The sequence below is a fragment of the Tachysurus vachellii genome, chromosome 3 (genome assembly GCF_030014155.1).
Source record: "Tachysurus vachellii isolate PV-2020 chromosome 3, HZAU_Pvac_v1, whole genome shotgun sequence".
Lineage (NCBI taxonomy): Eukaryota > Metazoa > Chordata > Actinopteri > Siluriformes > Bagridae > Tachysurus > Tachysurus vachellii.
In genome coordinates this window covers 31,129,458-31,144,452 of record NC_083462.1, presented here as the reverse complement: position 1 = coordinate 31,144,452, position 14,995 = coordinate 31,129,458, and the positions used below count along the sequence as shown (strand labels likewise).

The 14,995-nt window shown below is 38.8% G+C and overlaps 2 protein-coding genes across 2 annotated transcripts; both read left to right on the top strand.

Annotated features, from left to right (window-relative positions):
- Nucleotides 1-986: 986 nt before the first annotated feature.
- LOC132842368 (E3 ubiquitin/ISG15 ligase TRIM25-like) lies at nucleotides 987-5,411 on the top strand. Its single transcript, XM_060865057.1, has 6 exons — nucleotides 987-1,626; nucleotides 1,821-1,916; nucleotides 2,036-2,269; nucleotides 2,481-2,640; nucleotides 4,436-4,495; nucleotides 4,662-5,411. Exons 1-6 carry the CDS (start codon nucleotides 1,033-1,035, stop codon nucleotides 5,189-5,191), a joined length of 1,674 nt encoding a protein of 557 aa, XP_060721040.1. The 5' UTR covers nucleotides 987-1,032; the 3' UTR covers nucleotides 5,192-5,411.
- A 2,336-nt stretch (nucleotides 5,412-7,747) lies between these two features.
- Nucleotides 7,748-12,263, top strand: LOC132843442 (tripartite motif-containing protein 16-like protein). Its single transcript, XM_060866752.1, has 6 exons — nucleotides 7,748-8,412; nucleotides 8,575-8,670; nucleotides 9,096-9,329; nucleotides 10,215-10,374; nucleotides 10,844-10,906; nucleotides 11,136-12,263. The coding sequence occupies exons 1-6, from the start codon at nucleotides 7,813-7,815 to the stop codon at nucleotides 11,720-11,722; spliced, it is 1,740 nt and encodes a 579-aa protein (XP_060722735.1). The 5' UTR covers nucleotides 7,748-7,812; the 3' UTR covers nucleotides 11,723-12,263.
- Nucleotides 12,264-14,995: the final 2,732 nt, after the last annotated feature.

Genomic DNA, 14,995 nt, shown 5'->3' with positions numbered 1-14,995 from the left:
GAGGTCCTGGACAAGGTAGAACGGAGGAGGCTGAAAGGCCGTGATTATATAACCTATAGAGTGCACATACCTAACACTGAAAACTCACTATATAACAATAGCATGTTTTTCACTCATAGACAAGAGCATTATTTGTCATCTGATTGCATCAACTGATCGTTTTGTTTGAAATTCTTTGCTAATGTAATGACCTGTTAAAAGGAAAAAATGTTCTAATGAATTAAAAGCAATTGAAATTCAAGACGGGGCACGGTGGCTTGGTGGTTAGCACGTTCGCCTCACACTTCTAGGGTTGGGGGTTCGATTCCCGCCTCCGCCTTGTGTGTGTGGAGCTTGCATGTTCTCCCCGTGCCTCGGGGGTTTCCTCCGGGTACTCCGGTTTCCTCCCCCGGTCCAAAGACATGCATGGTAGGTTGATTGGCATCTCTGGAAAATTGTCCGTAGTGTGTGATTGTGTGAGTGAATGAGAGTGTGTGTGTGTGTGCCCTGTGATGGGTTGGCACTCCGTCCAGGGTGTATCCTGCCTTGATGCCCGATGACGCCTGAGATGGGCACAGGCTCCCCGTGATCCGAGGTAGTTCGGATAAGCGGTAGAAGATGAATGAATGAATGAATGAATGAATGAAATTCAAGACTAATACTCTTCTAAGAAATATTACCCATGCCTGTAATGAGGTTTTTCACTTTTTAATATATTATTGACCTTGCAATTTTTATAGGAACAACTTGTTTTAAAATTAGTACACCCTTTACCTACTAAAAAAAAAACCCCAAAACTTTTCTTTCTTTTCTTTCTGGAACTTTATTTTACATAGCTACAACAAAGCTGATGCACATAATTAAAGCAAAACTGGACAATTGTAACACTTCTATTCTGGGTTTAACATAAGTTAGTCAGAAACACCTCATTTCAGTCACACCCATAGGGATCCTGATGGTATGCAGTCTTTGCTCCACCCATCTACACCTAGAACCAGGAAGTCGGGTGATAAAGAACACAACTCGCCTACTCTCCTCTCAGATGTTAGTAAAATGGCTGAGGACAGCAATATTTCAGTGGACCATCTTCAATTCAGCTGTTCAATCTGCCTGGATTTGCTGAAGGATCCAGTAACGACTCCATGCGGGCACAGCTTTTGTATGTTGTGTATTAATGACTTTTGGGATCAGCCTGTTCTGAAGGGGGTTTACAGCTGCCCTCAGTGCAGGGAGACGTTCCTGCCGAGACCTGTCCTACGCAGGAATAATGTCATGGCTGAAGTGGTGGAGAAGCTCAAGTGGAAAGACCTAAGCGGTGGTTCTGCTACTTGTTCTGGCTCAGAATCTGGAGATGTTGAGTGTGACATATGTACTGAGAGCAAAGCAAAGGCTGTCAGGTCCTGTCTGGTGTGTCTGGCTTCTTTCTGTAAGACGCATCTCAAACCTCACTACGAATCCCCTGTTTTTAAGAAGCATAAGCTAGTCCAGGCATGCAAACATCTGCAAGAAAAAATCTGTTCTCGTCATGACAAACTGGTAGATTTCTACTGTCGAACAGACCGGACAATCATATGTGCACTGTGTATGTTAGATAAACATAAAGATCACAATACGGTTTCGCTTGCTTCAGAAAGAACTGAAAAACAGGTAAGTGGTGCATTCTCTAGACAAAACTGTAATCTGATATGAGCATGTTTTACATCTAACAAGAAAAGCTGTGAACACCTATAGTGCTTGTTTTGTAATGCATGATGCGCAAGCGGCTTGCTCGGTGACAGTTTTATTCTTCTCTCCATTGTGTACAAATCTTCATCATCATTATCATCATCTTTGGACCACAGAAGCAGATAAGGGAAATGCAAAGGAAATCCCAGCATAAAATCCTGGACAAGGAGAAGAAACTGCAAGACCTTAAACAGGCTGTGAATACTCTTAAGGTAGGTACTAATCCCAGGGATTGTTGGAGCAGAATTGAATTTCAGTCAGTCATTTTTTTTTTTTAAATATGAGGGAAAGTGGTTGAGAGGCTGGAACTCAAGCGCTCTTCTCCTACCAGAGCTCATCACAAGCAGCGGTGGAGGAAAGTGAGAGAATCTTTACTGAAGTGCTTCTCTTCATTGAGGAAAAGTGTTATGAGGTGACCGGACTCATCAGGGCTCAGGAGAAAGCCGAACTGGATCAAGCCGCAGGACTGCAGGAGCAACTGGAGCATGAGATCGCTGAGCTTAAGAAGAGAGACACTGAGCTGGAGCTGCTATCAGACACGGACGATCATGTGCATTTCCTGCAGGTACGGCCTGAAAACTTTAATTTCTGAGCAAATATTAAGTAAATGTCAAGCGTATGAGGATTGTCTGGGAAATTAAATAATTATATAATAACCGTTCCCTACTCTAACGAACAGTAGAACATTCTGTAACACACGAACACACCCATATCGTGTAATCTGATGTTATTCTCACAGTACGTAACTTATAGCTTTATTTCTGGCTTCAATATAGAGCTTCCAGACTCTCTGCTCCACTACGAAAACTAAGGAGTCACCCATGATGACTATAAATCGACATATCTCTTTCGACGGAGTGAGCAAATGTCTCTCGGACCTGAAAGAACAATTTGAGGAAGTCTGCAAAGATAAATTCAACAAAATCAATCCGAACGGTAAAAGAGAATATGTTCAGCCTCGTTACGTACTAATAAACAATCCACTTAGTTTATAAGACAAAGTAATGCTTTACACATATCTATGATGATGGTGTGAAAAAAAAAACAATACATTTATATCATGTCTCTATCACTGCTATTTCCACATTTATTCAAAACAAATATACAGAGTTTCATACTGTATGATTTTAGGGGAAGGACTCTTTATTAGACACATGCTGTTGGCTGGAAAGTATTAATTGCTAAATTGTGTTCAACCCAGCAACAGCAATGAAATTTAAAAAATACAAGCGATGCTGCTGTGCTCATTACACTCATATCAACACCACATACACTATCTGGTCAAAAGTATGTACACACCTGACTATCACACCCATGCTGAACATCTCATTCCACTTGAAGTCATAATGAGCTCCACATTTCTGTGAAGGTTTTCCATTAGATGTTGGAGTGTGTTTGTGGGGATTAGTGATCATTCAGGTACAAGAGCATTAGTGAGATCAGACACTAGATGTTGGAGTGTGTGTGTGGGGATTAGTGATGATTCAGCTACAAGAGCATTAGTGAGATCAGACACTAGATGTTGGAGTGTGTGTGTGGGGATTGGTGATGATTCAGCTACAAGAGCATTAGTGAGATCAGACACTAGATGTTGGAGTGTGTGTGTGGGGATTAGTGATGATTCAGCTACAAGAGCATTAGTGAGATCAGACACTAGATGTTGGAGTGTGTGTGGGGATTAGTGATGATTCAGCTACAAGAGCATTAGTGAGATCAGACACTGATGATGTAAGAGTGAGGAGGTCTGGGGTTCAGTCTGTGTTCCAGTTCATCACAAAGGTGTTCAGTGGGGTTGAGTCAGAGTCAGCGCTCTGTGCAGGACACTCGAGTTCTACTCCAACATTAACACACCATGTCTTTATGGAGCTTTGTGCTTTGTGCACAGGGACTTTGTCATTCTTGTCAGTTTGATGAAGGCCCACGTTATTGTCTGATAGTCGGAGGTCTCCGTACATTTAGTCATATAGTGTACATACCATCTCAGTGTCAATAATGAGAAACAAGTTTCCTGTGACTTTTTCATAAAGGATAAATACAAATTTTAAATTAAACTTCATTATTAATCTGAATTGATATATTCCACTAAAGCTGCTTTGTGACAATGTCCGTTGGTAAAAGTGCTACACAAGTAATATAGAATTAAACTGATAAATAGTTGTTTACATGTTGATCTATATTATAGGTTTAACAAATAACATGATCAGTAAGTTTACATATGTTTATGTATTTGATATACTGTATATTGTATGTTTTTAACTACTTTAACCCTTGTATGGTGTTCGTATTTTTGTTACTCAGCCAGTGTTGGTGGGTCTGGTGGACATGCTGCATTTTTTGGGTTTTTAATTCAACACGATCAAAAATTTAATGTTAAAATACTCAACAGATGTTTGTTTCATCCCAATTACAAGCAAGATAAACAGCATATATGGTTAATATTTGCCCTTTACTTTTATTACATCACATTTTTTAATTAAAGTGCTACTCGTTTTTTGTTGTTTTTTTAATAAAATGTAATAAAAAAAGAAAATCAATTTTATTTATTCAAGTTATGAGTGGAAAAAAAAATCAACAAATTTACAAGGAAGCAAAGATTTTCAAAACTATTGATGTTTATGAATATGGTTCCCACAGACCCGAACAACATACAAGGGTTAAAATGAGATGAATTATCACTACAGTCTCACTAGTTAATGTTTATAATGTCATATTTGCCTCTATACCTTAATAGTTGCCAAAATTCAGATGATTTTTCCCAGTGAACCAAAGACCAGAGAAGAATTTCTCCAGTGTAAGTGTAAAAAAAAAAAAGTTTTCTTAATATAGAACCAAAAGGTTTGACAATATATCTAAATCTAAAAAAAAAAATCTATACAGTTATTAAATTGTTAGATGTACATTATATGTATTTTATATACAGTATATGACATGTTTGAATTTTTTTTTATGTTCTTTAGATTTTTGTCACCTGAATTTTGACCCCAACACAGCAAATGAGGCACTGTGGCTTTCTGAGAACTTCAGGAAAGTATCTCGCAGTGGGAAACTAAACCCGTATCCTAATCATCCGGAGAGATTTGATGGTTATGGTCAGGTGCTGTGTAAACAGAGTGTATGTGGACGCTGTTACTGGGAGGTTGAATGTAGCAGGGGTGGATGGGTGTACATCTCAGTGTCGTATAAAGGGATCAGCAGAAAAGGACGCGGTAAGGAGTGCTGGTTTGGACACAATACTCAATCCTGGAGTCTGGAGTGTAGTTCCACCCTGTCGTTCTGGCACAACGACGTTCAGACAAAGATTCCTGGCCTGCTTTCGTCCCGAATTGGAGTGTATTTAGACCACAGTGCAGGAACTCTGTCTTTCTACAGTGTCTCAGACGCGATGAATCTCCTATACAGAGTTCAAACCACGTTCACTGAGTCACTCTACCCTGGGTTTTGGGTCAATGCTCTTGCAACTGCTAAGCTATGTTACTCTGTAGAATAAAAAAAAAAAATACCCACACCTTATAATGCTGTTATTATGAATATGTTATGAGAAATGTGTTCTGCAGTTGTGTAACTGAATACACATGGTTTGTATTTTAATACTAGGATTATAAAGACTGTAGCTCAGTAAGTACTGTGGTGGGACAGTTATTACGATTCTGTGCTGTTGACTGGAAGGTTGTGAGTTTAAATCCTTTTGCTGCCACTGCTGAATTTTTTTAAATAAGACCCATAGCCTTTAATTAAACTTTACAGCTCATAAAGATATCTGGCAAATGAATAATTACAAATATAATTAATTAAATAAGAGCAGATATGAAACCAATTTAAATATTTACTGCTGTAAAATAATATTTAAAAACAATAAAGATATTTATTTCTTTTTCAATAAGTAAAAATTGTTTTTATGCTGATATCTGTGCTGTGTGTGTGTGTGTGTGTGTGTTTATTCAAGAACATAGAAAATGTGTAGGATTTTTATATGTAACCTTATAAAACATCCAGTACTAAAGCAGAACATCTCTAGATTTAAAATCATAAAACGTTTACAATCATTTTTTAAAATTTTATTGATTTCAAAAATCTCAATAACCAAATTTCTTGTATACAAATATATCTACAAGAAATTTGGGGCACTTAACATTTGCATGCTATATTACAGGAAATATTTCAGGAAACGACAGATGCAGCAGAGGCAGTGCTTTTGGTTTCACTTTAACGTTCTCTCTTTCATCCTGTGAGTGTTGTAAAAATGGCCAAAGCCAATATTTCACTTGATCAGAAGAATTTTACTCGTTCGATCTGTGTTGAAAAAAAACAAAAGCAAGTAGGCAGACTGGCTAAGCTGAATTCCCTGTACTGTAGGTGTGAATGAGTGTGTAAGTGCATGTGTACATGGTGCCCTGAGATAAACTGACATCCCATCCAGGGTGAACTAGACCACATTTCAACAACTGCACAGCTTCAATCTGTATAAAATCAAGGAAATGGGCTTTTCTCTAACAGATGCTACACAACTACTATCCAGGCTCATGTTATCTCATAACTGGTGCATCACACTACTCCTGAGCTTCCCAGCCAGCTTCGTCAAAACCCTTTAGATGATACAGAATACAGCAGCATTGCTTGTTTTCATCCAACCCAAAAGAACTCACGTCACACCCGTATTTGTTTTCTCCACCCTCACTAAATTCAAGGCCTCAGTGCTCACGTATAAAATCTTGTTTACAACACCACCCCCTGCCTCAGCTTAATCCAGACAGAAGAATCAATACTATATTCAAAAAATGGCTAAAGACCCACCGCTTTCATTAACACTTATCTAACCGCTAACAAATCCCCACTCGAAAATCAAGACAAACTAACGAAATCTGCACTTACGTCCACTAGCTCTTTATATCCCGACCCTGTGCACTTTGCTCGTCTAGCACTCAATTACAAATCCTTGTATTCTTGTAGCACTACTTGTATTGTCCTCTGCTTGATATATCACTTTGCTTGACGAATTTGCTTCACTTTGACGAATAAAACACTTCGGCTAAAATGTCCACTCTTGTATCACTATAACTGATGCTTTAAAAAAAAAGCTAAACTGCTTACTGTCCTCCCCTTGGTAATGTTCCAGCGTGATCCATATTAATGCATTAACCAATTCAGAAACACTGCAACAAGCCACTTCTCTCTCCTGGAAAAAACCTAGGATTAAGGTGTTGTATCAATAACAAAGAAATCATAAATCTGGCTTGATTGCCAACAACATTACAGTCCAAAAATATAGAGAAGTAAAGAAAGCCTCCAGAAAGGAATGGAATTGAATAGAAAACAAGATAAAGTTCGATTTATGTCCTGAAGAAGGCCGAGAGAAGAGAAATACCGAAACAGCTTCGGCTTAAGATCTAATTGCTTTGCTTGAGATGTTGTGGTATAATTTGTTATCCTCATAAAAATATGTGATCCTCACACACCATAACATTACAACACTGTGTTAAGCCGTGTGTGTTTACTTATTAGAAAACAGTTTGGGAATGATCTCAATCATACATACAGTTTATAGCTTTGTTCTGTTTGTTGTATGTTTCTTTTGTTATCAATGTGAACCCAATGTCTTTAACTTACAGAATATTTAATGATTTATTTATTCGGGCAGTCACCATTTGAGAAACTTTGGCATACGACCATACCCTGTCCAGATAAAATAAAATTGTACTGACACTGAGTTAACTCTAGGGGGCGCATGTTTTATTAGATTATACTCGTATTGAGTTATATTTAAAACTCAGCAGAAATATTTGATCATTAAAAAAAAAAACCTCTGTAATTTGTGTGATCAAAACCTTTAGTGTTCTATAGATCTGATCTATAGAAATAAATAAATAAATAATCAAAACTTCAGGTTTCTTCTTGTATAGAAAAATATGTACAATAATTTTTTTTTTGCACTTTAGCTTTTTGCTGTTTTCTACAGAAATCTATATTGTTCTTGAACCTTCTGCTGTCTCACATCCGTTTAGAAAGGTTCTACGTGACAGATGTAGTGCTTTTGGTTTCACTTTGACTCGTGTCGTTTCTGAGAAATGCTCTTTTACTTTCTCTATCTCTCAGACTCTCAGCACAGGAGAAATGGCAGAAGCCAGTATTTCAATTACTCAGGAGCATTTTTCTTGTTCAATCTGCCTGAATCTGCTGAAGGAGCCAGTGACTACTCCATGTGGACACAGTTTCTGCATGGTGTGTATTAACAGGTTTTGGGACGAGCAAAATCAGAAGAAATCCTACAGCTGTCCACAATGTAGAGAGACATTTGCTCCAAGGCCTGTCCTTCGTAAAAGCAACATGCTGACTGAGATTACTGACCTACTGAAGAAAAGTGACCAGCAAAGCTATTTGATCAACGCTTTAGACATCATCTCCCTTGAATCTCAGGACGCGGAGTGTGATTCCTGCATTGGTGTGAAAGAGAAAGCTGTGAAGTCCTGCTTGACATGTCGGGCTACATACTGTGAGACACATGTTCAGCCTCATCTTGAATCTCCTGCTTTCAAGAAGCACACTCTGATCGCAGCCTTGAGTAACCTCCAGGAGAAAATCTGTGCTGAACATAACAAGCTTCTTGAAGTTTTCTGCCGTGAGGATAAGAGAGTGATTTGCTACCAGTGTTCGAAAGAAAATCACAGCGATCATGATACCATCCCAGTTCAAGATGAATGGATAGAAAAAAAGGTGTGTTATTTTTAAAAATGTTATTCAAAGGTATATCTCATGTGTGTGACTGCAAACTGCTTTGTAATTAGATCAAATGTAGAGTAGGAAACCAAAGGCTGATGAAAGTTTGCCCTTAATACCCCTTGCATAAAGGTGACTGAATAGATCTTTTATTAATAGAAATACATTGAGGATATACAACAAAAACATCAGAACAGACTTGAGAGCCGAGAGAAGAAATTGCTGGAGCTAAAGGAAGTGACAGAGGCATACAAGGTAAGAATCACAATTTTCTCCCATTTACTGCGCAGTAAAAAATATCACATGAAGCCCAAACTCTCACATTCTCATCCTGGTTAAAAAACAAATCACAAGAAACTTGCAGGATGATTTCCTCGAATGATTTTTGTTACTGCTTTTTAATGCACCATCTCATCAGGAGCATGCCCGAGTATAGCCACATGGGGGCCCTACACACTACTGACTTACATTATGAATTGCTATAATGACATTTATGCAAATTGGATCAGCTTATAATTGATTTTGATGTGAATTTGAATCCAGCACTCAATGGGTTGATGATTTTGGATTCCATTGACCGTCGTTGTAATTGACCCAATGTAAGCCCCAACTACTCTAAGATAACATCATGAAAGTTATAACAAACATCCCCTCCCTATCACTGCATGTTCCTTTTGTAGCAATCTGTACAGGAAGCAGTGGAGGATAATAAGAGGATCTTTGCTGAGCTGCTCGTCTCCTTCGAGAAAAGACAATCTGAGGTGACTGAAATGTTGAGAGCTGAAGAGAAAGCTGAACTGGCTCAAACTGTAGGAGTGCAAAAGCAGCTGGAACAGGAGATTGCTGCCATTAAGAAAAGACAAACTGAACTGGGAAAGCTTTCACAGACCAACGGATACATCCATTTCCTTCAGGTAACTCATAGGTGTTAATATGGTGTCGAGCAACACAAGTCTGTGGAAATGTCCTGAGAAATGACCACCATATTTTCCCCCAAAAGAGATTCCTCAGGGTTTCGAAGATGATTGTATATGAGTGCTGTCTAACACTACAATACTCTCATATGTGTTCAGTTGAGTTAAGATCTGATTGTGAAGGCCATAGCGTCATATCAAAAGCTGATCAGTCAGAACGACACTGTATTAATTGATTGATTGACTTGCAGTGACCCTCCTTCCCTCGAAGGTGTATCTGACCCAGGGTCTTGTTTGGCCCATTGAAAGAATCTGTGTTCTAAATGAATTTGTTTTGTGGACTGTAATTGGATTGAATTTAAATCACTATCGCTGTCTCTATCTGACTAAATGCATTAACGATTTATTTGAAGTTCTCCCTCAATATGTTAAACATTTCATGCTGTAACCTGACAATCATTCTCTTACAACCATAAATAATTCTTCACATATAAAACTTATATGTGACTATATATATATACACACACACACACACACACACACACACACACACATATATATATATATATATATATATATATATATATATATATATATATATATATAATGTGTGTGTGTGTGTGTGTGTGTGTATATATATATATATATATATATATATATATATATATATATATATATATATATATCTATATATATATGTGTGTGTGTGTGTGTGTGTGTGTGTGTGTGTGTGTGTGTGTGTGTATACAGAATGTTCATCCCTTTAGGCCACAATGTTGTTGTTTTTTATTAGAAATGAAGATTTATAAATGTTGACACAAATAAGAACATTTGTATATTAGCAGTGTAGGTATAACTTAACCTTTGTCTTTCTCTCTGTATTAGAGGTTTCAGTTCCTGAGTCCTAAACTAGAAATTTATGACTCCTTTAAGTTCACTCTCAACCACCAGTGGTCCTTTGAGAATTTTAAAAAATCTATCATCCAAATCAAGGAGGAAGTCGAAGACATTTGCAAGGAAAAGGTGGATACATTTTCTGAAAATGGTGAGCATTTAGATATCGAAAGATATACTGAACACAAATATACATTCTTCAAATTTACAAATTTGGCCCGCGGGCCTGAGTTTGACACCCCTGCTGTAGAGCGTGTGGAACTGCGTAATGCAATCTAGGAGCAGTGATTCACCAAACCTCCCTTATTGCAGTCGCACACATTTCTTCTGATTTTATTTTATAGTAACGAGTAACGAAGATGCTTATTGGAAATATAGTGGAGTAAAAGTATACATTTTATCTAGGAAATGTAGTGGAGTAAAAGTTGACATAAATTTAAATAGCGAAGTAAAGTACAGATACGTGAAATTTCTACTTAAGTACAGTAACCAAGTATTTGTACTCCGTTACATTACAACACTGATATTTAACACACATGTACAATCTAACATGTAAAAGAACACTTCATATTTTGTACAAATCCTCCTTCACAGGCCTGATATTTTATTTTCTATTTCAGGATTGAACTTTAACCAGGTCATTATAATACCTGAGCCAGAGACCAGGGAGGAATTCCTGAAATGTGAGTTTTATTTGTTTAATTACATACAAATTCATCAGAAACTGAAACTAAAATCAGTTTATATGTTGTGTGGATTACAATAAGCTGTCAACAATAAGTGCAACTGAGTTAAACTATCATTTTTTTCCCGACTGAATGTTTAAGGATTTATAAACCACCTTCATTCTTATTTAACTTACAGTAAGTGTTAGGTCATTCTCATTCATTTTATTCTTTATTATTTTTCCAGATGCTTGTGAGCTCTCTCTTGATCCCAACACAGCAAATAATTACCTTGAGCTGTCAAACGATAACACACAAATGAAATGTGGTCAAAAGTCCCACGAATACCCTAATCATCCCGAGCGATTTACCGACTGGCAGCAAGTGCTCTGTAAGCAGAAAGTTCCTCTGCGTAGTTACTGGGAGGTTGAGGTAGATGGTGAAACTGGAGTTTCCATTGCTGTGTCTTATAAAGACATCAGCAGAAAAGGATCTAAAAGTGAGAGTCGTTTTGGACAAAATGCGCAATCATGGAGATTAGTTCGATATTCTAAAAAAAACTACTGCTTCTGGCACGATGATACTAAGATTGAAATCTCAAGTCCAAAATCCAAAAGAATTGGGGTTTATCTTGATCAAAAGGCTGGAATTCTGGCCTACTACAGTATTTCTGACAAAATGAATCTAATTCATAAAGTCACAACAGCATTTACTCAGCCTCTGTATGCTGGGTTCGGGATTGGTAGCAACTCCTTTGCAAATATTTGCCTTCAACCTTCAGCAGTTAAAACTGCGGTTGCTGCTGCTGAGAGTTGTTCAAAAATAAAAAAATGAGTTCTCATAAAAGATGCGATTAGAAAAAATTGGAAATTTTTGTGATTAATCCTTTTGAAGAGCTTAGCATGTGCTTGTAGATTTACTGTCCAAAAATCATATCCATTTTTATCTTAGAAAAAAGAAACTAGATTCATAACCTGCACCTCTATTCTTGCAAGTATTCTTCTTCTATAATCCAATTGCTTAAGCTTCTCTGCAACAAATGGAAGGATATTATAGCAATGCTCCCATGCTCCCTCTTTCGACTCTGAAGTTTCCTACCCCTTACCCGCACCCTGTTCATGCCCCTCAAGGGCAGCTTTACCATGACTGTGTTTCATAGCGCACACTTCTACAGATATAATTCTAATGAAGCCCAGTCTTATTTGTTTTGTTATTATATCATAAAATTCTTCTAAATGTGTTAGCTGCTATTCAGAGAGTTTAGCTGTAACATTTAGCTGTAACATCAGGACGAACTCATTGTAATCAAATTATATTGTATTAAACATTGTAATCATTCATTTGTAACAAATAAAAAATCATTTTTTCTTGGTTACTTTTTTTTTATTTAATTATTTTCAAAATAGTGTCTGGGGGCACGGTGGCTTAGTGGTTAGCACGTTCGCCTCACACCTCCAGGGTCGGGGTTCGATTCCCGCCTCCACCTTGTGTGTGTGGAGTTTGCATGTTCTCCCCGTGCCTCGGGGGTTTCCTCCGGGTACTCCGGTTTCCTCCCCCGGTCCAAAGACATGCATGGTAGGTTGATTAGCATCTCTGGAAAATTGTCCCTAGTGTGTGATTGCGTGAGTGAATGAGAGTGTGTGTGTGCCCTGCGATGGGTTGGCACTCCGTCCAGGGTGTATCCTGCCTTGATGCCCAATGACGCCTGAGATAGGCACAGGCTCCCCGTGACCCGAGGTAGTTTGGATAAGCGGTAGAAGATGAATGAATGAATGAATGATGAAAATAGTGTCTAACCACTGTGATGTAAGATTGTGTATTGTGTATGGTTTATGGGGTTTGTTTATTTATTTATTTATTGTTAGGAGCAATCTAGTTAATCAACCTGTTAGGCTCAGTAAGTGGCATTTGGAATTAAAATGAGCTTAAGTTTCAAAGACATGTCGATATTTACACACGGTAAGAAAGTCTGTGCTAAGATTCAGCTTTATCAGATGTGTCAGTTAAATTTGTCATCAGAGATCATTACATTTGTTTAAATCTGTTTAAACAGGTTATCATGAGTAGGACTTTACCTGATTTCAACACTGTTCTCAGCTTGACAGGTGAACATGGTTGCCAACACTCACGAGACAAATAAGCAGCTACAGCTTCATAAACAAGCCCAAAACAAGCCTAATATTACTCTGTTATTTTACGGCCACAAAGTTAACATTAACACGTTAACAACATATTAAACTAATAAACTATATTATATTTTATATATTACATTATAATCTCCTCTTGTGACCCGAATGTCCTCATATGAAGACATGACATTTTCTCACAACTTCATTGTCTATATATATTTATTGTACCAACCTTATATGAGGACTGTTAGGTATAATTATTTTGCCAAACTGCTTCCTGTTTGAAAACATTGATTAAATTTATAGTTATCGGCTATGAATTAAGAGAAACATTCAGTAGAAATTGTAATGTACACAACAGCAGCGTACAGGTCTCAGGAGAACACCCACACACAGTAATACTGCAACAAAGACTGTATCACAAGTTGGATGAAAACTATAAATCAGCTGAGATCTCTCACCTTGACTGTACACACACACACACACACACAGTACCAGTGTTTTGACACAATGGTTTGTACACACCTTTTGATCATGTTTGCCAACACCCTCTCTAGGATCTCAATACATGATAGGTTCAGATCAGGGTTTGTGGGAGGGGGTTACAAACGGAATTGCCAACTATACACGTGAGGCTGATGAATGACTGACGGACCTCTTAAAATCAAAATGTCACAACATAAAAAAAGTTTAAAAAGAAGTTTTAAGAAACATGTTGCAACATCTTAGAAAATGACAAACTAACTGTAATGAGGCATCATAATGCTGATGATCCATTTACAGCTTTATTAACAATCTCAAACAGGCAAGGTCAGGGCGGGCAAACACAACAATGCAGAGCAGGCAGAAATCTTTCCCGAGATGCTGGGATGACCGGAGCTAGGATTGGCGTGCAGGAGCTCCAGGAGGGTTGTGCGTAGGTTCTCGCAGGAGGACAATCTGCTGGAGGCGGCGCCGCGCGTTGGCCTGGGAGATTTCTGTCATAATGTCACACTGAATAGGAACAAGGATGCGGGTCTCGGGGAGGATGGGTTCTGTAGGTGCGTCCTGGTCGACCTCCCAGTATACACGCGACAGCACATCGGCTTTAGCGTTCTTGGTTCCCGGTCTATAGGTCACGGTGAACTGAAAACGGGTGAAGAACATGGCGTAGGTACTCGAGGTCCCTGTGATCCGTTAAGATGGTGAAAGGATGCCGTGCACCCTCCAGCCAGTGCCGCCATTCCTCAAAAGCCGCCTTCATGGCTAGTAGCTCGCGGTCCTCCACGTCATAGTTGAGCTCCGTGGGCGACAGTTTGCAGCCGCGGCCACTGTAATACTGCCTGCACTTTTGTTCATGGCAACCCCTTCGGCTGAAATGATGTAGCCTAGGAAGTTGTCGGCTATGAATTAAGAGAAAAATCCAGTAGAAATTCTAATGTACACAACAGCAGCGTACGGGTCTCAGGAGAACACACACACACACACACACACACACACACACACACACACACACACACACACACAGTAATACTGCAACAATGACTATCACAAGTTAGATGAAACTATAAATCAGCTCAGATCTCTCTGCTTGTCTGTACACATACACACACACACTCACACACACAGTACCAGTGTTTTGACACATGTTTGCCAACACCCAGGGGGAGCAGAATCTCTAGGATCTCTATCCTTGACCAAATATTCGTAGTGGCCAGACTGGGTCGAAAAGGCGGTCTTCCATTCATCTCCCTCTCTGATGCGGATGAGGTTATAGGCACTGTGTAGATCCAGCTTGGTGAAATATCGAGCCCTGCGGAGCTGTTCCAAGGCTGATGGCATGAGGGGGAGAGAATACCGAAACTTTACTGTGATTTCGTTCAGCGCTCGGTAGTCGATGCACGGCCGGAGACCCCCGTCCTTCTTTTTCACGAAGAAGAACCCCAAGGATGCTGGGGAAACCCCTTCCTTAGCTCCTCCTAGATGTACTCATTCACGG